Below are 25,126 nucleotides of genomic sequence, written 5' to 3'. Positions count from 1 at the left end.
TAAATGTAACACAACATTACATTAACCCTACTGTATTCTAATTGCTTTACAATTTTGTTTCCCACATTGGATACGGAATATGTACATAATAAATACATAAAGCCTGGGGCTGGTGTATTTATGTTTGCATCTCTAGCACTTAACATACTACTGACAAACAGTAATTATTCAATAAATATTGTCTTTTAGAATAAATTAAGTAGGTTCTCATTTCTGCATCTTTGCTCCATTAATACTAGTACCCTTCTTCTCTAGGGCCTACTCAAGTTTCATCTGCATAAAGGCTTCCCTAATTATTCTAATCTACTATGGTAGCTGTACTCTCAGGACTCTTAAAACACTATTAGTACTAAACTAATTTAACACTTGAATTTTATACCAATGTTTTCAGTTACTTGATAACACAGATTAGATTTGATGCCACACTAGATTTCAACTTAAGAGCACAGATCATCCATCTGAAGCTACTAGAATAACTGGCAGAAAGCTTAACACACAGGTAAATAAACAGATTTTAAATTGAGTTTATATTTAGAGGTAAATAAATATATTTTAAATGATTTTACCAAATGCAGTAAAATCCATATCTTCTAAGTTATCCAAAATATTCTCTATTGAGGCTGTGAATCTCTTAAAAGTTGAAGAATCCATCATTTCTGCAAAGGAAGAAAAAAATACAAAACTTAATCATCTACATTCCAAGTAGAAAATTGAAGTTGATGACTATGAATAAAGACAAACTAAAATTTTACCTTCAGGTGTTAGTTTTGGTTCATAAGCTTTCCGCTTCTTCTGTTTTTCTTTTTTCTTCATTTTCCTAGCAACTAAATGAACAAGAAGAAATACTGAAATGCAGTAATAACAACCTAAAATACTTCTATGTTTACTTTCTTCTTGAACATTAATTAAAAACTTGAACAATAATCACTGCTGATACAAACTTTTGTCTTGATTAAAAATTAGGAGTTGTTAATTAGCTCATAAAAAGGTATAAAAATTCTTCAAAGTTAAAACCTTAAATTTAACATCTGCTTATGTAAGAAATCCATTGACACTGATGAATTACCCTCACTAAGGCTGGGAGGAGGAGAATAATCTTCCATGTCAGAATCTGACGGGCTTCGGTTTCGATAACGACCACCACCTGAACTCCTTCTTCCTTCATGAGAGTGGCCACTTCTCCTATGATCCCCAGAGCTTCTTCTGTCACGCTCTTCATATTCCCAAGCTTTATCATCATCTTTTTTATGTCGTTTCCTAGAGGCTAGAAGCAAATCCCCATGACAAATAATTTACCTCACTTAAAAGACTGTTAAAACTTGTAATTTAAAAATGAACCACATGGGGGGGGGGGGCAAGTCTTCATTTGTGTGAGACTAGGAAATTGAGTCATTCTGATTAACCAGAAATATAAATTATGGTACAGAAATGGTATCACTTATTTTAGCATTTATCTAGATTTAGAAAATTTTACATGAACTTGGTTTGCTAATGAATATAGATAGGAATATTCTGGGAATTAAACCACACTGCTCATTTTAAAGAGATATTTGGTGAGTCAATAATATCTAAAATTCAGGATTAATTAAGGCATATAAAACAAACTTTATCTAGAATTTGATAAAAACCAGAAACACTTTAAAACATTTGGAATGCTGGTAGAAGTGGGGTTTGGAGCAAAAATAAACTTTTGAGAAACTGTTACAGAATGTGGGTAACCATGTATACTATCAATTAACAGCCAAGTTAAGCCCACAACATAGCTATAAATTCAACAGACTCTGATAACCTAACATCACGAGCTACCAATACAAAGACAAAATAAACCTGTATAGTTGGAAATACCCACACGCTGAATTTAGTTCTCCAACAATATACTTGCTTAAACCCAAAAAGACAGCTTTTAAGTTTATGCATGCCAGATAAGCATTTTATGTATGTTACCTTCAATCCCTTCCCCATCCTTCCAGAGGTATAAGCATTCTGCTAAAATCACCAGTACTGACAGGAGCCTCTAGGCAGAACTGGCAAACAGATTTCATCTGACACATCAACTCTGATCAACTGGTAGTAGCTGCCCAGAGCATAATGTTGAGAATAATTCTGAGCCCTGAGACAAAGCACCATATTTCAGCAAGAAAGACTGATTAAAAATGTCTGTCCAGTGAGACTTGGAAGGAATACAAGTGAAAAATATTTAGCACATCTGTTCTAGCATATAACAGAACCAAGTTAAAACCAGGATAGAGAACTGATGTGTTCTACATCCTGTGATCACACACTGGTTGCTGAAGTGACCACTTGTTGCTGACAGTGAATTACTTTCTAGTCTGTCATCCTGAACCTGACTCCTTTGCTTATCTTGTGACTTGCTTCTATTTTAAATCCTTAACTATGACCAATACCCAAGTTCTTCACACGAAACTGTTGCTTGAGTCCCTACTCCTCTACTTGGCTTAGATTTAAGGATGCCAATCTTTGGTTCATGTACTCTATCTACACTTGTGCCAATGTCTTATGTGTGGATAAGCAATGTCTATGCGTGCTCAGTTACTTCAAGTCATGTCCAACTCTGTGACCCCATGGACTGTAGCCCACCAGGCTCCTCTGTCCATGGGACTCTCCAGGCAAAAACACTGGAGTGGGTTGCTATGCGCGTCTCCAGGGGATGTTCCCGACCCAGGGATCAAACTCGTGTCTCTTACATCTGCTATAATGGCAGGAGGGTTCTTTGCCACTAGTGCCACCTGGGAAGCCTTTTGCTTATGCATAGCATTCACTAAATATTTTTTCAAAAAGTAACATAATACTTACTTTGAAGAATGATAATTAACAAGCGAGTTCATTCAGAAAGTAGTATTCTTTGATCTCAAATATGACTTAAGAGTTTTTATTTAATTTCATCAGAAATCTATTTCAAGCCTTCAATTCTACGAGTAGGAAATGCTTGAAAAATTTTATAGTTAGCAAGTAGATGTAAAATGCTGAAGGACGGGGAAGCCTGGTGTGCTGCAGTTCATGGGGTCACAAAGAGTTGGACATGACGGAGTAACTAAACAACAATAATATGCTGTATTGGTGGTAATTTTCATAGGTCTTGGAAATTTCTGTTTCACATCCATTAAACTAAGATAGTTGGAAAAAAAATAGAATGGCAAATTAAGAGGAAAAAATTCAACTTCTATGAAGCAGTGTATATAGAAACAAGGTTCTATCAGGACCCCAAATTATTATGATTAATCTGTCCATTCTTACATCACTTGTCATCTTGGAAAAAGTAGGGGGAAGAACTCAACAGAACTCAATAGGGTGTGTAAAATATGACTTGGGCCTTTTCCATGCTCCCTTTCTAAATTTCTACTATGTGCCCCTTTAGCATCTTAAGATCTCCCCTCATTTTTCCCCCACAACCAAGTGACTTTATAATTGTACATGACTATCCAAATCTGTGTGGCCCAACTTTTAAAGTGAACCCTCAATAGTTCCCCCTATCTTTCAACAAAACTATTTCCTTAGTTTTAGATTTTTAGTAAACCAATTTGATTGAACTGCAATAAAATTTTGTTTTGTAAACATCTTTCTCCCTCAAAGCAGCATAATGCTTGCCACTTAAGTTCTCATAATATTTTCACATTTTGTACTGTACTCCATTTTACTAATTTTTTGCTATGGTATAATGATGACAATTTGACTGTTTATGACAGCTACAAACTAGAATTCTTTCATCACTCAAAACAGTGGCCAGAGCGTCAACTTTTCTAGTTACTTGTATAGAAATAAACCCCAAAAAAACAGGAAGCTATTCTAAGGTCTCCTGAAAAACCCAGAGGCACTCCTCTTTTCCCAAGCAGAAGTTGAAGCTCAGGTTCTCTAACTAATATTAGTTTTCAATATCCTCAGACATATATATGAGATTCATGGCTTTTAAGATGAAATGATGTGCTCCCATGAGACAACATCTCTTATCATAGGAAGGAAAGAAGAGAACAGCGGCTGCGGTGACGACAAACATGAGGCACGTGAGGCGCTCTCCTCTATTTTCCATTTGATGGGCTTTTCTGATTATGCTACCCTTTTTACTTAACTGTGAGATAGCTTCAGAATTCTCATCAGCTTAGCAATGCAGGCAGCCACTCTCAATTAACTGGAGTTGAAGTGTGACTTGAAATCAGTCTGCAATTAAGGAACTCCTTAGTCATTCCCTTTAGAAATGGGTGGGGGTCAGGGGGAGGGCGGGAAAGTGAAGCAGAGGTATGTATATAAAGGGCAGTGAGTTTCTGGGCCACCAGATCTCCTTTCTCCTCTCCCTTCCCAGACCATATGTTCCCATATAAACAAAATATTTAATTATAATAAAAACGTATTAGCTTTAGCCATTGAAATATACTGCATATAAATACATCTCATTATAATACAATAACAATTATACATATAATTAAATGTCAGATTAATTTTGCTGTATTTTATTTCAATTTTAAAACTGTATTCAGATTTGTTCAGTATTCAGAGTCTACTGTTCATAGCTCAAGAGCTCACAATATTGAGAAGATCAGAGTAAATGAACATTGATCAAAAACTTTGGAGGTGAAGGGCTTCCATCAACAACAATACATTTAAAAATGGCAGCATGCATCTGTCCTTCCTGCCCTTGCTTGTCACACCTCAATCTACAGATACTAGGTGGAAAAGGTAGAACACACTGGTGGTCTTCCCACTTCTTTTGGTCATAATGACTAAGTCAGTTGGCACACAAGTGAAGATCTCCCATAGTCTGTTTCCACTGAATGTCGTTTAAGTCAAACAAGGTTGCTGACCCCTCTTGGCTAGGCTCAATTCTCTTGCTCCAGTAGAAGGAAGATAGGGATTAAAGAGAAGAACTTTTTCAGTGGACCAGTAGGAAGACAGGCGAGGTATAGCAAGTCTAGTGCAAAGACAGGTGGTCACAGTGTTGTAGAGAGGTAGCTGTGTAGTGAAGAAGCCAGCTCTGGAAAACAGTGAAACAAGGGAGGAATTCCAGGACACAGCTGGGCAAAAAGGAGAAGCCAGGTCCAAACCACACAGATAATTGGCAATGTGGCTAATCCATTCATAATTTAGTGATAGTATGGTTTAAAATATTTCTTCATCTGGCTATCTCCTACGTGTCCTTCAAGACTCAACTCTAGTGTCACCTCTTCCAGTAAGTGCTCTCTGAACCCCAGTATAATTTTGACGCCAATCCAATTAATCCAATGTGCTCCCACAGTACCCTAGATTTACTATCATCATTTCTGTACTCCTCACTGTACTTCAACTGTTTACATATTTCCCCCATTAGACTGAAGATTCTTCAAAGATGGGGTCACATACTTGCTCTATTTTTATTCTCATTGCCTAACATATAGTGGGAGCTCAATAAATGTTTGCTAAATGCATATAGAAACATACCTGTGTTACCTGACACTAATTATAACTCATTAAAAATTTTTTTTTCTTGGTGCCAACTGATCTCATCTTTCACACATATTTTAAGTATAATGAAAAAACTTGCTATACTGTTTATTAAGATCACTGTTCTCTTGCTAACCCAAAAAATTATAAATGAAACAAATACATCAATCTGCTTTTTAATTCTAAAGTAATAATAAACTTATGTGATACTTACATTCAAAAGTTTCATCACTATCATTATCTTCATCTGAACTGATTTCAGCATATTTTGGTTTTTCATTAACTGTGCTACGCTTGCGTTTATTCATTTTCACACGTTCACAAAGTGGCATGGTGGATTCAATTTCTGCCAGGAGTTCAGGGGGTAATTCTTTTAACACTGATTGATCTATACTACCTATTAATAAAAGGTAAGAAAAAACATAAATCTGAAGATAAAAGGGAAATTTTAACTGTTAAACACAAAATGAAATATTAATATTTATGTAAGTTTTCTAAGTTACATTTGTATTTTAATAAAACACATTTATAATTAGTCTTAACCTAAACTGATAATGCAGTTTTTACACATATTATCATCATAAACAACTTTTAACAACTATTGCTATCACAGCAATAGAGGGTAGTTATATCATCAATTTTTGATGTAATTAGTGCCTTCATTTGTTTGCACTGACTGAGACCTACTTGCATTTTCAGGTGTATCTGTAGCAGGGTGTATACCTCACATTCTTGGTAGCACTCAAATTTGTTTTAAGAGTTCTGGAGCAGTAAGTTTGAAAGTAATCAATCCCTCGGTATAAATGTTAAGAGTTGGAGAGGATACCTGTCACCTCATTCTCCTCTATAGGATCTTGGTGGTTGTGTATGGTGGCTGGGACAAAATTTCCTATGCTTTTACCTATCTTTGTCTATGAGAGGCACAGGAATACCCTTAGTATTACAGAAAATTTCCTCAAACAGCCAAACCAAAATATGTGTTTAACTGAAGATACCAGGAACATGAAAGGCAAGATAAATAGGAAAAAGCATTTTAAAATATAAATGTCAACTAAAAAGGGTAAATTCAAATCTGTTATGAAATAAACTCATATTTTTCCATGAAAGAATAAAGGATACAATACTATTAGAACTATTAACATAACATTTACTATTTAATCCTGCACACATATACACAAACATACAAACAGTTGCTAAGAAGAAATCAATCCTTAACATCCTGTTGCGAGCTTAAAAATAAAGTAGAACTAGCTTAAGTTATTTACTCAGGATAAATTGTCCTTGATGACTACTAAAGATGACAATTTTAACTTACTTTACTTACCCATGTAAATCTTTGAGTAGAAGTATAAAAATGATGTCTCACCTAAATTTTAAGAACTGGGAGCAAAGAGTACCTTAGTGGTTTACAGCAGGGATATTAGTAACTATAATCAAGATTAAGACCATAACATTCAAATGATATTAGTGCTTATGCAAAGATTAAATATAAATCATTCCAAAAATAAATAGGTACTGGTTAAGACAGTTTAAACATCATAAGAACACACAACACTAATAATTTAAGAAGATAAAACATAAACTATCAGTCTCAAATGACAAATAATCTTTTTATTCATCATGAAGGAGTTATTTCAGTAACTGATAACTTCTATTCATCCAAATACATGAATAGCAACAATTTACCCAACAAAGATGTAAAACTTATGACTAGTAAAATCCCAAAGGCTTCATTGCTTAGAATTGTGACATATTAATGTTGAATTTAACTTATATATGTCATTTTCAAATCATTTAATATTCCCTTGCTCTTTCTTAATTTAAATGTACTGTATCAGTGAAGTTCACTTTACAGAATATTAGTAGAGGTAAAAAAAATCAACTTCAGCTCTGAATCATCATTATCTTCACTGCCAAGGTGAACATACTCTTCATCACATTTATAAGTTCTTAATGCTCTGAACACCTCTAACTAAATAAATGGTTTTTTAATGGAAAGATCATGTCTTCTGGTATATACTTTCCCCTTTCTACATGATCTATAATATTAAGTATGTAAATGAAATGGTCAGTTAACTGAGTTCTGACTCTGTGGTTCACAATTTCTTATGTTAACTTACAGATGTACCACCTCTATAGTTTCAGAATTGCTGTATATGATACAAATGAAGATAGCTCCAAATTTTTAAAAGATGGAAATTCTTTTTGTACTACATGAAACATAACTTTTTGGGATTTATAAATATGTATAGCCCAAAAAGTATCTGGCTTTTAGTTCATCATGAGATTTTCTGAAGAAGCAGATTTGACTAACTGTTATGTTCTACTTAAGATTAAAATTTCCATTCACAAAGATATGCTGACTTGATAAAATATCATAGAATTATTCTGCAGATAAATATACAATAAATAATCAAGGGTTAAGATATATATGGGTACTTGCTCTCTCTTTACAATGGTTCACTATATCCCAAGAACAGGGAGTTTGCTCTCTTCATTTTTTCTTTAAAAAAAAAAAAAAAAATTCACAATAGCCAAACATGGAAAATTTATGCCTTATATCTCATAAAGCAGGTAACAAAGATCATTCATTGTAGTTTACCATTTCTAATTCCTTAAATTAAAAACAATACTATCAGATTTAAGAGCTCTACTATTCTGTACATCATTATAACTTCTGCATAAAGCTGAAAGTTACAGCAACACAATTTAAAGACTTCGTGTTTCATTTCTAAAGATGATCCAACTAAAAAAAGAAAGATCCAGCAATGGTTAATGTCTCTCAATGTACTGTCCTCCAAAAGTGGACTGCCTTATTTTGAACAGATATACCTATTTCACAGATCTGTGTATTTTCTGTATTTCTTCCTTTTCATAAAACACTTTATAAATTGACTCAGCAAGGTCCTTTGATTATGTAGGGTAAGCAATAAAATGCTTGACATTTCTATGTCAGAATCTTTAACACACTGAAGATTGGATAACTGACTCAGTTTCAACAGAAATGAATAAACAGTGAGTACTGTAAATGATCGCTAGAACATACTTGGTTATGATCATTTACCTGAATTAGAAAATAGTCCTTTAAATAATGCAAAAACAAGGTTTCACTGGCTACATCTTAATATGTTGATGATTTTAAAGGTTATTGTTATTTGTTATCTGTTCTTAAAACCCTGAGACTGTGGATCCTTTATGATTATCTTTCTCACCTCTTTTCTCTCATGTCAACTACTTTATGCTTTAAATTAGGTTATTTGAATCACCACAAAATTTTAAGTTACTGGCTTGAGGGATAATGCCGTGTAAGTTAATTTGGTGAGGCACCACACTGCTGTAGATGGATATTCCATTGGATATACTGCATCTTTATTTTCTGGCTCTATTAAAGCTAAAGAAAAGATTTACTTTTAGGTGTGCTACATTTTAGCAATCCTGAATTCCCAGTATAAATCACTCACACTAGGACACTTACCGGATTATTAAAATGAGAAGTTATCAAAAGATTAAAAGTCCCAAAAAGTCACTAATTTAATAACTAACACTGACTTGATGGACAAGTGTTTGAGTAAACTCCGGGAGTTTGAGATGGACATGGAGGCCTGGCGTGCTTCGATTCATGGAGTCACAAAGAGTCGGACATGACTGAGCAACTGAACTGAAACTGAACACTGTGTTATGTATGTTCTTTTAAATAGGGAAACAACCCTGAGGTTAAAATAAACAACCCCAATCAATGGACTCTTTAGGATTGAAGTTTCAGACAATGAAAGCCAGTTACATGCAGAAACAAACCAGGAAACTCACATAAACCTCCTAATTTTATGTCATAAAAAACATAAAAAAAAAAAAAAACATTTTAGGTAGGCAAATTGTAGCACCAGTAAGCTACCAATATTATAGAGGAGTACCATCAAAGATGATGCTGTGAAGGTGCTGCACTCAATATGTCAGCAAATTTGGAAAACTCAGCAGTGGCCAAAGGACTGGAAAAGCTCAGTTTTCATTCCAATCCCAAAGAAAGGCAATGCAAAAGAATGCTCAAACTACCACACAGTTGCACTCATCTCACACGCTAGTAAAGTAATGCTCAAAATTTTCAACCCAAGCTTCAGCAATATGTGAACCGTGAACTTCCACATGTTCAAGCTGGTTTTAGGCAAGGCAGAGGAACTAGAGATCAAATTGCCAACATCCGCTGAATCATCAAAAAAGCAAGAGAGTTCCAGAAAAACATCTATTTCTGCTTTATTGACTATGCCAAAGTCTTTGACTACATGAATCACCACAAACTGTGGAAAATTCTGAAGGAGATGGGAATACCAAACCACCTGACCTGTCTCTTGAGAAACCTGTATGCCGGTCAGGAAGCAACAGTTGGAATTGGACATGGAACAACAGATTGGTTCCAAATAGGAAAAGGAGTATGTCAAGGCTGTATATTGTCACCCTGCTTATATGCAGAGTACAACATGAGAAACGTTGGGCTGGAAGATGCACAAGCTGGAATCAAGGTTGCCAGGAGAAATATCAATAACCTCAGATATGCAGATGACACCACCCTGATGGAAGAAAGTGAAGAGGAACTAAAGAGCCTCTTGATGAAAGTGAAAGAGGACAGAGAAAAAGTTGGCTTCAAGCTCAACATTCAGAAAACTAAGATCATGGCATCCGGTCCCATCACTTCATGGCAAACAGATGGGGAAACAGAGGCTGACTTTTTTTGGGGGGCTCCAAAATCACTGCAGATGGTGAAATTAAAAGACACTTACTCCCTGGAAGGAAAGTTATGACCAACCTAGACAGCATATTAAAAAGCAGAGACATTACTTTGCCAACAAAGGTCCATCGAGTCAAGGCTATGGTCTTTCCAGCGGTCATGTATGGATGTGAGAGTTGGACTACAAAGAAAGCTGAGTGCCAAAGAATTGATGCTTTTGAACTGTGGTGTTGGAGAAGACTCTTGAGAGTCCCTGGGACTGCAAGGAGATCCATCCAGTCCATCCTAAAGGAGGTCAGTTCTGGATGTTCATTGGAAGGACTGATGCTGAAGCTGAAACTCCCAATACTTTGGTCTGATGCGAAGAGCTGACTCATTTGAGAAGACCCTGATGTTGGGAAAGATTGAGGACAGGAGAAGGGGACGACAGAGGATGAGATGGTTGGATGGCATCACAGACTCAATGGACGTGGATTTGGGTAGACTCTGGCAGTTGGTGATGGACAGGGAGGCCTGGTGTGCTGTGGTTCATGGGGTCACAAACAGTTGGACATGACTGAGCGACTGAACTGAACTGAACCATAAATGGATCTTTTACTTCAATCAGGGGTAAAAAGAAGGAAAAGAAAAAAAAAAGTTGAGCAGTGCAGGCTGTCAATCTGCCCCTCTTGGAATCCTGTGTTAATATGGTTTGAAGACATATTTTTTGGTGCAAATGGTTTCTAAATGCAAGCCAACTTTTTAATTTGAAATCACCACTGATAGAAAATAACATCCAAAGAGTATGAAATGCTAATGACATATCCCTGAAAAAGTTAACACTTGGGCGGTAGAAAGAAAGGGAGGCAATGTGAAGAGAAGTTGGGAAAATGTGGGGTTCAACTATGAATGACCAGGGCATGAAATGCTCCTTCCAGAGGCTCCCGCAAGGTTACCTAACATGATGCAGAACAGGGATAAAGATGAAGACTGTGTGCTAGGAACCAAAATCCAAAGTGAATGTAGGGGCACTGATGAGGAAAAGTTTTGAGGTCACTGCTGACCTTAGAGGAAGAACTTTGACGTGTCTTATTTTATTAGTTATTTGGAAAGAGTAACAGCAAACTAGAAGAAAGATACTACTGGAGAGTTTGTATTTTTGTGATGGTTTAGGATAAAAAGTATGAGATAATCAGGTCTAAAGTTGTCATAATTTTGGTAAAGAGGCAGAAATCCCAAGCATTAGCAAGAAACTTGTTCAGGATTACAAAATTAAAAAAAAATATATTATATATATATATATATATATATATATATATATATATAAAGAAAGACCATTCATTTGTGACTATGGGGGGGTGGTCATCAGGGTCAAATCTGAAGCTATTCCCTTTCTGATGGTATTTGAGAAGACCATCCTGAAACTAATGTGAATCATTAAATAATCACTACATAAAGATTGTGTTAAACTAGTAACTGGCAAGTTTCCCTTTAAATTTTAGCTGGCAATTTTCCAGTTGCATATTGTGACCCATAAGCAAGTTGTTGAGTCAGTTTTGTAACTCTTAACTAGCAATGTGCTTAAAATGAAAGAGAAAATGTGACAGCAGTAAAGGTAGGTGTTATTACGTGTTTGTATGTGTGTATTAGGTCACATCATGCATTTTCTTTCTTGCCTTAGTTCACAATCAAAGGAGTTTGAAAGTCTTTAAACCATAAAAACAGGAAAAAATACAGATGGAAAGGGTTCTTCTAAGTTAATCTACTCCGGTTTTTTTGGCCATGCTACAGTTTGTGGGATTTTAGTTCCCTGACCAGAGATCAAACCTGTTCCCCCTGTAGTGGAAGCATGGAGTCCTAACCACTGGACTGCTCAGGAATTCATAGGCCATCGTTTCTTAAACTATAGGTTCAGTGAAAAATAAACAATAATTTGAATAGTATACTCAAATTAAATTGATTTTACCTATTCTAAGTTGATACAATATTTACTATCTTGTATCAGAGAGCTTAATTATCTATGTTTATAAGTCTGATATAAAAGTAGCCCATGTTACTGTTTTGAAGCCATGTTACAATAAAACCTTGGATTACTCAGAAATTACTTTTATTTTTTATGTAAATCTTTCTAAAAAGCACCATAAAGTGAAAGTCGCTCAGTCATGTCCAGCTCTTTGCAACCCCAAGGACTGTATATACAGTCCATGGAATTCTCCAGGCCAGAATACTGGAGTGGGTAGTTTTTCCTTCTCCAGGAGATCTTCCCAATTCAGTTCTCCTGCATTGCAAGCAGATTCTTTACCAGCTGAGTCACCAAGGAAGCCCAAGTATACTGGAGTGGGTAGCCTATCCCTTCTCCAGTGGATCTTCCCAACTCAGGAATTGAACCCAGGTCTCTTGCATTGCAGACAGATTCTTTATCAACTGAGATATCAGGGAAGTATCATATCCATCATTTTTTAACAAGATAACTTTCTTGACTCATGATCGCTATTGAAAAGATCAAGCTTTCCACTATGTTTATATGCCAATGTCTTGAGGAGTTAATTGCTATGCATAAGGCTGTTTTGAAATGATATAAAATGATTTATGCCTTCCTTCTGAATTCTCTAAGTGTGCTTGCAATTAGCTGAAAGGTGGACACTCAGATTCTGCTAATAGTGTAGAATATATAACACAGAAAATGGTGTTCAAATCCTTCAATTCATTTATACCACTCTTGGAAATTTATCCCAAGGAAATTTGTATATAACACAACAAAAAGTTCTATGAAGAAAGATATTTAGATCAGTTTTATCTATTGTAACATCAAAATTTCCAACAATAGGGGACCACAGTAAATCACATATATAGAATTATGAATGATGCTAGTACAGAGATAGTAAATGTAAAGAAAAGAGAATGCAAAATGACAATTATATACACTGCACGTTTGTAAAAGATAACTGTACCAGGAGTTGAATAAAACAAATGCTAACATTATAGTAACTTAAGAAGTGAATTTTCCTAAAGAAATAGAAGCTATATTTTATGGAAACAAGAAAAAGGTCAATGATTATTTGTGAGCGGTTAGAAGATATTTCATGAACACAGTGGGTTTTCACAGCAATGAGGTGGAGTGAGGTGGGGGATGGAGGACAGGGGCCGAGAACTAGGAGTTGGAGGCCATTTAGGAGCATTCCAGCTCTGTCTGCTCTGGACAGAGCATGATATTCAACAGGGAGAAAAAGTAGGTAAGGTTCAGAGGTAACAGTCTTTTTAAGGAGGGAGAGAATCAGAATGTACTTTAGAAAAGTTACTCTAGCAGTGATTTGTGGGATGGTCTGGAAGGGGAAAGACACCAGAAAGAAAATCTTCTAAGAGATAGTTACTATGTCTATGTCAAACCTGCCTTCAAACTATGGTCTTGGAGAAGACACCTGAGAGTCTGTTGGACGGCAATGAGATCAAACCAGTCAATCTTAAAGGAAATCAACCCTGAATATTCATTGGAAGGACTGATGCTAAAGCTGAAACTCCCAACAGTTTGGCCACCTGATGCAAAGAGCCAACTCACTGGAAAAGACGCTGAAGCTGGGAAAGACTGAAGGCAGAAAAAGGGGCTAACAGAAGATGAGATGGTTGGATGGCATCACTGACTTGATGAACATGAGTATGAGTAAGCTCCAGGAGCTGGTGAAGGACAGGAAAGCCTGGTGTGCTGCAGCCTATGGGGTCGCAAAGAGTCGGACACGACTGAGCAATTGAACAACAATGTGAAAGTAAGAGAGAAGAGAAAGTAGATGCTATGAATTTAACCATTTTTGAAATGTGATGTTATACATTTAGCAAATCAAACTTCAGAATAGAATATTAAGTTCAAAACAACTATTTAAGATCATGAAGAAACCAGAAAATATGAAATCGAGCACAACAAAATTCACATGTTGATATCTGAATCAATCTGATCAGGTTATTAGTTACTCAACTAATTACTATTACATTAGGCCAAATATGTAGAGAATTAGCAAATTTTATAGCATTCTACAAAGACATTTTCTAATACACTAGAAATGGCATATTTTCTGATTTTGTTACTACTACCAATGGCTGTAAAACAATTTTTAATTTTAACTAGTCTACTCTCACCTTACTTCTTCCACACTGTACTCTTAATTAGCCAAAATGTTCAACTTCTTTAGACTTATAGTGCTTTTTCCTATTGCCCTTGTGCTAAATACACGTGAATCATATTCCTCAGGATTCACACAGCACTTTTTTGTCTTAAGAGTATTATTCTGTCACTACATCTTTAGTTATCCATATTCTCCATAAGACCATAATCTTGATAAAGCCGTAAGACTGTGTTGCAGTTGCAGAATCTAGCAGAGTGCATGGGATGTTGAAGACGGCCATAAATATTTATTGATGATTGGAGAAGGCAATGGCAACCCACTCCAGTACTCCTGCCTGGAAAATCCCATGGACGGAGGAGCCTGGTAGGCTGCAGTCCATCGGGTCACTAGGCGTCAGGACACAACTGAGCGACTTCACTTTCACTTTTCACTTTCATGCATTGCAGAAGGAAATGGCAATCCACTCCCATATTCTTGCCTGGAGAATCCCAGGGACGGGGGAGCCTGGTGCGCTGCCGTCTACGGGGTCGCACAGAGTCGGACACGACTGAAGCAACTTAGGAGCAGCAGCAGCAGAGTAATCATTAGAATAAGTTTGTGGTCTCCCCAGAAATTTTTCCAGCTGAAAATTCTTTTTTATATCCTGAAAGCAGTTATCAGTTGTTCTATTTGACAATTATAGAGAAGCTATCCACAAAAAGAAGAGACTGAAGAGAAGATTTCATAATTGACTTGCAACAAGTATAAAACATTTAAAGGTAATTTCAGTCTGTATACACTTGTTAAATGTTTTTAATATATCAACTATATATTAATATATTAATAATTTATATATAATTCTACTACATAAAAATACTCACAAATATTAAATATCCTGTCAAAAATACTGTACTTAGCTAATGTCATATTACATTTACAGATATTAGACAAAAAGGAAAATAATTCAAGTCTCTATCTAAATCAGTCTTTTTATTCACACATAAAAATTTTGAGTCTCATTTGCTACAGAATAAGGAATCTAGCTATCAGATCCACCTATATAAAACTTCAATTTTATATTTATATTATGTTCAACAACTAAAGCCTGTGGGGTTAAATCTGCCTCACCACCCATTTTTGTATATAAGGTTTCAGTAAAATACAGTGACGCACAGTCATTCACATACTGTTTTGGGCTGCTTTTCTACTACAATGTTAGAGATTTAAGCGGGACACAAAGCCTAACATATTTACTATTTAGCCTTTATGCAACAAGTTTGCTGTCCCCTGGTTGATATTATGACATACTTTACTCAATATGAGACAAAGTGCCACTCACTCTGCAAGTGCAGTCTATATATTTATATTCTACATAGTTTAAGTCACTGCAAATCAGTTTATTTAATGAAGACAAAATGCCAAGAAATTGGTTTAAAGCAACTGAAAGAACACTATTACAAATGAAGTATGCAGAAGAAAAGATTTTAAGAAAAATCTTGCTTTAAGCATCGTGTATTGATACTGATTAGCACCTCAAAGATTTCATCACTGTGTACCTGTCAAACTGCTATGAGGAAGAATTACAAAAAGAAACATTTTTTTTTAATTTTAGGAAATGTATAATGTAAATGACAATTTACTACTATCTAATATAGAAAGGAGCAGCGATTATAAGATCCATTCTTTCACATATACACACAGTGAAAAAATAAATGGTATATAACTTCAACCTAATTTGTCTCACGGAACTAGAAAAAGAATAAACTAAACCCAAAGTTAGTAGAAGGAAATAACAAAGACCATAACAGAAATAAATGAAACTGAGACTAAGAAGAGAACAGAAAAGATAGATGAAAGGAAGAGATTTCTGAAACGGTGAAGTTGACAAGACTTTAGGTATGGTTACCAAGAGAAAAAAAGAGACTCAAAATTAAAAAGGAAAGGGAAGACATTACAACTAATACCACAAAAAGGATTGTAAGAGACCACTATGAATAATTATACACCAACAAATTTGACAACCTGAAAGAAAGAATAAATTCCTAGAAACATAATCTACTGAGATTAAATCATGAAAAAATACAAAATCTGAACAGACCAATTACTAGGTGGCAGATCCCAAAAACCTCCCAACAAAGAAAAGCCCAGGACATATGACTTCACTAGTGAATTCTATCATACATTTAAACACCAATCCTTCTCAAAGTCTTCTAAAAAGAGAAGAGGAGGAAACACCTCCAAGCTCATTTTACAAAGCCAGCATTACCCTATACCAAAAGCAGACAAACACACTGCAAGAAAACCATAGGGCAAATTCCCTGATGAACAGAGAACCCAAAGTCTTCAAAAAAAAGATATCAGCAATAAAAAGATCATATACTATGATCAAATGTGATGTATTACAGGGATGCAAGGACAGTTCAACACACACATATCAATGGATGACATACCAAATTAACAAAATGAATGACAAAAATAATTACCTCAATTGATGCAGAAAAAACATTTGACAAAATTCAACATCCATTCACAATAAAAAGTCACAACAAACTGGATGTAGAGGGAATGTACATGAACATTAGAGAAGCCCACAGTTAACAATATACTCAATGGCAAAAAGCTGAAAGCTTTCACTGAGATCACAGGAAGAAGATAAGGATGGCCACTCTTGTCCCTTTTATTCAACACAGTACTGAAAATCTTAGCCAGAGTAATTAGCCAAGGAAAAGAAATAAAGGACATCTAAATCAGAAAGGAAGAAGCACAACTGTCAGTATTTGTAGATGATATATTATGCAGAAAACTCTAAAGACCACTAAAATTGTTAGAACTAATAAACAAATTCAGTAAAGTTGCAGGATAAAAATTCAATACACAAAATTCAATTGTATTCTGATACATTAACAATGGACTATCAGAAAGAGAAATTAAGATAATCTCATTTACAACTGTAACAAAAACAATAAAATACATAGGAATAAACTTAACCAAGGAGATGAAAGAGATGTATACTAAAAACTGTTATGACACAGCTGATGAAAGAAATTGAAGACACAAGTAAGGGGAAAAATATTCCATCCTCGTGGACTGGAAAATTTTGTTGTTGTTGTTCAGTCACTTAATCGTGGCTGACTCCTTGCGACCACATGGACTGCAGCATGCCAGGTTTCCCTTCACTATCTTCTGGTCCTTCACTATCTCCTAGAGTCTGCTCAAACTCATGTCCATTGAGTCAATGATACCATCCAACCAACTCATCCTCTGTTGCCCTCTTCTCCTCCTGCCCTCAATCTTTCCCAGCATCAAAGTCTTTTCCAATGAGTTGGCTCTTCACATCAGGTGGTCAAAGTATTAGAGTTTCTGTTCAGCATCAATCCTTCCAATGAATATTAAGTGTTGATTTCCTTTAGGATTGATTGGTTGGATCTCCTTGCTGTTCAAGGGACTCTCAAGAGTCTTTTCCAGCACCACAATTCAAAAGCACCAACTCTTTGGCACTCAGCCTTCTTTATGGTCCAATTCTCACATCTGTACATGACTACTCAAAAACTGATGTGTGTATTTTATGTGATCGTCACTCAGTCATGTCCGACTCTTTGCAACCCCATGGAGAGTGGCCTGCCAGGCTCCTCTGTCTGTGGAATTCTCCAGGCAAGAATACTGGAGTGGGTTGCCATTCCCTTCTCCAGGGGATCTTGGAGATCCCCATAGCTTTGACTACATGGACCTTTGTCTTTAAGGTGATGTCTCTGTTTTTTAATATATTAAGTTCACCATAGCTTTTTTTCCAAGGAGCAAGTATTTTTTAATTTCATGGCTGCAGTCACTGTCCACAATGATTTTGGAGCCCAAGAAAATAAAGCCTGTCATTGTTTTCATTTTTTCCCCATCTATTTGCCATGAAGTGATGGGACAGGATGCCATGATCCTAGTTTTCTGAATGTTGAGTTTTAAGCCAGCTTTTTCACTCTCCTTCATCAAGAGACTCTTTTGTTCCTCTTCATTTTCTGCCATTAGGGTGATATCATCTGCATATCTAAGGTTATTGATATTTCTTCCAGCAATCTTGATTCAAACTTGCACTTCATCCAACCCCATTTCACATTTCGCATGATGTACTCTGCATATAAGTTAAATAAGAAGGGTGACAATCTATAGCCTTGGCATACTCCTTTCCCAATTTTGAACCAGTCCATTGTTCCATGTCTGGTTCTAACTGTTGCTTTTTCACGTGCAGACAGGTAACGTCCATACAAGCCAAAATAATCTACAGATGCACTGCAATCCAATCTTTATCAAAATTCCAATAACATTTTTCAGAGAAATAATCCTGAAACTTGTACAGAATCACAAAATAGTCAAATAGTCAAAGCAATCTTGAGAAAGAACAACAAAGCTGGGGAAACCACACCTCCTGATTTCAAACTACAATATAAAACTATAGTAATTAAAATGGTATGGACTGGCATAAAAACAGACACAAAGATCAATGGACAAGAACAAAGAGTTCAGAAAAAACTTATGTATATATGGTCAATTAACTTACTAAAAAGGAGCCAAGACTATTCAATGGGAAAATGATAGTCAATCCATCAAATGGTGTTGGACAAACTGAAAAGCCACAGGCAAAAGAATGAAACTGGACCACTATCTAATACAAAAAAATCAACTCAAAATGGATTACAGACTTGAATGTAAGACCCCAAACCATGAAATTCCTAAAAAGAGAAAACAAGCAGTAAGGATCTTGACACTGGTCCTGGCAATGATTTTTTTTGGAGCTGATACTAAAAGTGAAGGCAACAAAAATGAACAAATGGGACTATATCAAGCAAAAGCTTTTGCACAGCAAAGGAAACAATCAACAGAAAGAGAAGGCAACCTACTGAATGGGAGAAAACATTTGCAAATCCAATATCTGACAAAGGGCTAATATGTAAAACAAATAAAGAAATGATATAACTCAATACCTAAAGTAACCAAACAATCCAATTAAAAAACAGGCAGAGGATCTAAATAGACATTTTTCCAGAGAAGACATATAGATGGCCAACAAGTATATGAAAAGGTGCTTAACATTACTATTCATGTGGGAAATGTAAATGAAAACCATGAGATATCACCTCATACCAGCTACAATGACTACTATAGCACAGACAATAAATAAGAAGTGCTGATGTGAATGTCCATACTCTTCTGTGGGCACTGTTGGTGGGAAAGTAAATGGGTGCAGCCATTATGGAAAACAGTATGGAGGTTCCTCAAAAAAATTAAAAACTACCATATGACTGGGCAATTCTACTTCTTAAAGTTTTTATTTTTAACCTATCTTTTAATTAGAGGAAAACTACTTTACAATGTTATGTTGGTTTCTGCTGTACAACAACACAAATGAGCCACAATTACACATGTATCACCTCTCTCCTGAACCTCCCTCCATTCTCCACATCCCACCCCTCTAGGTCATCACAGAACACCAAGCTGGCTCCCTGTATTATAGAGCAACTTCTCACCAGCCATCTCTTTTACACATGGTGGTGTATATATGTTGATGCTACTGCCTCCATCCATCCCACTCTTTCCTCCTGCCACTGTGTGCATAAGTGTGTTCTCTATCACTGCATCTCCATTCCTTCCCTGCTAATGGGTTCATTAATACCATTTTTCTAGATTCCATATACAAATGCATTAATATGATATCTGTTTTCTTGTTTCAGACTTACTTTACTCTATATAACAGGTTCTAGCTTCATCCACCTCACTAGAACTGATTGAAATTTGTTCCTTTTATGGCTGAGTAATATTCCATTACAAATACATACACACATGTATGCCACATCTTCTTTATTCATCCAACTGTTGGGCATCTTGGCTGCTTTCATGTCCTATCTACTGTAAATAGTGCTGCTATGAACATTGGGATACATGTGTCTTTTTCAATTATGGTTTCCTCAGGGTATATTGGACAATTCTACTTTTGGTTATATATCTATAGGACATAGAACCACTATCTCAAAGATATATGCACCTCCATTTTCACTCTAACAGTATTTATAGTAGCTAAGACATGGGAAAAACAAGTTATTTAGTCCACTGATGGGTAAATAGATACAGAAAATATGATATATATACACAATGGAATATGATCCAATTAAAAAAAAAAAAAACCCTGCCATTTGCAATGATGTGGTTGGACTTTAAGGGCATTATGCTAAGATATATAAGTTAGAGAAAGACAAATACTATATAATTTCACTTATATGTAGAATCTAAAAAAAAAAACAAACCCAAAATTCATAAGCAGAGATTGATCTTTGCCACAAGTAGGAGGTGGGTGAGGTGGGTAAAGGCAGGCAAAAGGTAAAAACTTTCAGTTATATGTTCTGGGAATGGCAATGTACAGTGTGAGGTGATGGATGTTAACTAAACTTACTGTGGTAATCACTTCATAATAAATACATACAGTCAACCCTTCATATCTGTGGATGAGCAATCTGCAGATACAAAGAGCTTACTGTACTATACCCTTTAACAATATATAAGGGACTTCGAAGCATCTGTGAGGGGTCCTGGCACCAACTCCTGTAGATACTGAGGGAAAAGCTACACGTCAAATCATTATTTTATACAGTTAAATGACTATAATGCTGTATGTTAACTTTATCTCAATAAAATGGAACGACATAAATGGTGACAGCAATGCCTTCAGATATACATAGTGTATGTATACACAAATGAGGTATCTTCAAAAATTACTTTCTTAATGGGATAAATTCAATTAAAAATAGGATGAATGCATTTTTTATATTAAAAATTGGACAAATTTTAACTCTTACAATAAGATTCACTTTGGTTTTCATAAGGAAGGAAATTGGTTTCTCTATTTTAAAAGTGAACAAACTTTGAATCATATCTTTGAACAAATCATAGCTATGATTTGTTGAAGGCTCTGAGAGCAGTGATCTTCGAACTACACAATGTATAATGGGCTTAAAGTTAGTTAGTACGTTAGTAGCCAGAGAAAGGCAATGTTTCTGTGGGTGGAGAAGAGGATTCATGTTAAAAAATTCAGATTATATTGTAACATATTATGTCATAGTACAGTATATGTATACCATTAACTCTAATACTAAATTACTCTAACATACTGAATTTCTTTATTCTTAAAGAAGCTATTGAAAACTTCCCTGTACAAGAAATTGAGATAGATATTAAGATAATGGATACCTACTTGATATTATACTATAATACATTATACATATAATGTGAATTATATACTATAATATTAAAATATTGTATTAACTATGTAATATAATGCTATGATATACTCAACTATGTTATAGTATCAAGTAGGTATCCATTATCTTAATATCTGTATCAAGCTCTTACAGGAGAGGATTTCAATAACATTTTTTAGAATGAGAGGGAATTCAGTGTGTTAGAATAATGAGTATTCTCTTATAAACTGGAGTAAGTTCTCTCAAATTAATCATTTGTTTGTTTCTCACCCGTTTAATAGTCTTATCTATTTCCACAGATAGCAAAACCTTATAGAAGCTATCTCCTTGGCTGGTTTGAGATAACAAATGGGAATGAAAGAGACTACCACTAGCAAACTTTAATACATTTAACTTTTATGAAAAAATTCTATTTAATGAATCTCTTTAAATCAAAATTAATTTATCTACTAAGTAATGCTTGGATCAGAGAAATTCTATGAATAGAAATCATGGACAAAATTTTTCAAAGAATTGCTCTGAAATCATAACTGCAAAGTATGTATTATGTTGATTTCTGTAACAAATATTCTCTAAAATTTCCCAAAGATATCGCCAATAATAAAGTCTTTATGGAAACTAAAATTTTAATTTTTTTAGAAAAACATTTTATATATTGTTCAAATGAGCCAAAGTAAATTTCTACTGCAGCATTATTAAGGATTCTGAATATGACAATCGTAGCTACTGAGAATTTCTCAACTTAGGAATTCAAAAACTATGCCCAAAATTCACTGTTAGAAACAGTCTGTTCTCTCACACATACAGAAGCCTAGAGTCCTAAACACAATCCAAGTAGATTGGTAATGCTACATAAAAGGCAAAACCTAATTTTAGTGATCAATCTTTTACTACAGTAGTAACTAAGATGAAATAACTGCCTCTAATAATGACTGCAATCATTAACTGATCAAATGAGCACTATATTTTAAACACTGCTGACTACGATAACTATTAGATAACTCTTTAAAGGCCCTGAACTCAAATAACAGCACGTGATATTTCTTGAAAGCAGTAAAGTGCAAATGATGGAAAACAACATACTATTTAGAAGGAAACAGGGGAGCAAGAATAAAAAGTGATTTCTTTGAATATGAAACTAAAGTATTTTGAGACACACTGGAATTGGAAAAGGCCAAAATCAAACTGTTAAAATGTGTAATTACTAACAATAAGCTGTCAGCAACATAATGCATGCTAGCTGATGATCATGCCTAGACTTAAAGATGGTATGTGTATGTGCGTACTAAGTCGCTTCAGTTGTGTCCTACTCTTTGCGACTTTGGACTGCAGCCCTTCAGTCTCCTCTGTCCATGGAATTCTCCAGCCAAGAATACTGGAGTGGGTTGTCATTCGCTTCTCCAGAGGATCGTTCTGAACCAGGGATTGAACCCATGGCTCTTATGTTTCCTGCATTGGCAGGCAGGTTCTTTACCACTAGCGCCACTTGGGAAGCCTAAAGATGGTATAATTTATTATTTTAATTTGGAGACATATTGTACATTAGGGTATACTTTAACCATAAAGATATTTTTTGGCATTTAATTTACTGTCTGAAGTATATTTTAACAGAGATTTTTTTAAACTTAAAGGTTTTACAAAGGTGATATTGGTTCACTACTCATCTCTTCTTGGCAAGGAAGAAGCAAGGTGATGGTAAGAAGAAGGGGAAGGTAACAGAAGTAGGAAATGAGAACGGAATGGATTCAGAGTCAATCTTGTAACAGGTATACAGTAAAATAAAGGTAAAGAATAAATTAAACAGACATGACTGTAAGTCGGTCTCCTTTGGACCTTAACAAAAAGTAGGTAATTGACAGGGTGGAAAGTTTAGGCAACTTGTGAAAATTACGTAACTCTTGAGCTAGGGTCTACTGGTGGGATCATAAAAGATGAATACAACATAATTTAAAACTGCACACAAAAGACTTTTCTAAGATGTGAGCAACACAATCTATTTATTTAACAGGTATTTAGTATGATCTTTTTATGTACTAGGTATTATGTTAGGTACTATTAACAGGAATATACACATATCCCTATAGAAATAAAATTAAATGTAACATCATTTTACATTGTTCACACAAAAGACAAAAATACGTAACCTATACAGGGAGTCATAAACCTATATCCCTACCATTCAAAACTTATCAGCTCAAAGCATATTCATGGAATTTAAAACTACCCTGAAGGGTAAATATTTAAAATATGGATATCACATTAAAGTTTATGGCTCTTTCAAGAAAAGAAAACCTACCAAAAATTTTGGCCCTAGGAATCAACAACAAAATAACCCAGCAATACTCAGTTTTTACTAAGAAAACATAAATATGTTAGAATATGATTTTCTGTGACTCCAAATAACATCCCAAGTAATGTATACTACAAAAGGTCAGTAATCCACAACTGGCATTCCTATGCATGTAATTTTAAAAATCCATAATTATATCGCTCTGCTATTGCTACCCTAACAGCAGAGACCTAAAATAAAACCAAAATTAGTCCATTACTGAAAAAGAAATATTAAACCTATGGTATAAATAAAGCCAAAAGATACCCACGTAGGATCCTGAAATCAATCTAAAATTTGATGAAAAGGTTCACTTTCAGTGGTATATGCATTGATATATGTGTGTGTATACACATACATGCACATGCATACACACAGACACCACACTTTTAGCAGGCAGACATACCCAGATTAGTTACTAATATCAACATATCAAGTATATGCATTTGTGTTAAAGGTATACTTAGGAAAAACACTGGATTAGTACTACAAGTTTGTATTCACAGGCAATGAAATTACATGTGAAAAAACCAAGAGAAATAATACAGTAGTTACTAATTAGGAACTATATTCATTCCTTGATACTTAGCTGTAAGGATTCTTTGTTAGAACAGAGCTTAGAAAAGCAAGGCTGGCATAAACAAGCTGACAGAGGGGCAGGGAGAAAAAGATGGTCCAGATCAAGGGGACAAGAGGGTACCACTTTCCATCTTTCCATCTGACTCTTCTATAATTGTACAACTATACTCTTTAGTTTATATATAGAAGCCACTCTTAAACTCTCAGTGAAAATTAATAAAGACAATCTCTATCTAAAAGAAAACAATTTTGGTGCTAGCCACTACACTTCAACAACCTCTTTTACATAAACAATTCTGAAAAGATGCATTCAAGTTAAATACTAAAGACTATTCATTAATTAAAGCTAAGACTTTAATATTTATAGGTCTGACAGCCATATTTTAAAATCTGAAAGCTTCACTTAAACTAGTACAAATATTAGTGATAGAGGCAATCTTTTTTCATTTTCGAAAGACAAAACCAAATGATTGACAGTGAGAAAGCAAACATACGAGAAGAATAAAAACAGATTAGTCTGAACAAATTATTTCTTTGAATAAAGAGTTCTTAGTAATAATACTGTTTTCAATTAACGTTTTTTGATAGAAAAGATACAACAGTATTTTACAAAGATAATAAGCAATATACCTCTGTATCTCCTAATACATGACATGTAGTTATACAACACAACATTCTGTGATGATGCAAATGTCCTCTCTGTGTTAGTAACATCAGCACTTGTCACATTTGGCTACTGAGGATGTAAATTTTTAAA

General features: G+C 35.0%; 1 protein-coding gene across 3 annotated transcripts in view; it reads right to left on the bottom strand.

The window, feature by feature from the left end:
* NIPBL (NIPBL cohesin loading factor) overlaps positions 1–25,126 on the bottom strand; it is a 195,769-nt gene that overhangs the window by 62,832 nt on the left and 107,811 nt on the right. For all 3 annotated transcript variants that reach the window (XM_065905643.1, XM_065905642.1, XM_065905644.1), the window contains 4 exons: positions 5,645–5,827; positions 1,067–1,264; positions 753–824; positions 567–656 (listed from right to left, as the gene is read on the bottom strand). In XM_065905643.1, the coding sequence (XP_065761715.1) occupies positions 567–656; positions 753–824; positions 1,067–1,264; positions 5,645–5,827 (543 nt within the window). The remainder of the gene's footprint in view (positions 1–566; positions 657–752; positions 825–1,066; positions 1,265–5,644; positions 5,828–25,126) is intronic.

The sequence above is a fragment of the Muntiacus reevesi genome, chromosome 14, assembly GCF_963930625.1.
Source record: "Muntiacus reevesi chromosome 14, mMunRee1.1, whole genome shotgun sequence".
NCBI classification, from domain to species: domain Eukaryota; kingdom Metazoa; phylum Chordata; class Mammalia; order Artiodactyla; family Cervidae; genus Muntiacus; species Muntiacus reevesi.
The sequence above is the reverse complement of the archived record's forward strand: the minus strand, read 5'-3'. Positions and strand labels throughout refer to the sequence as shown.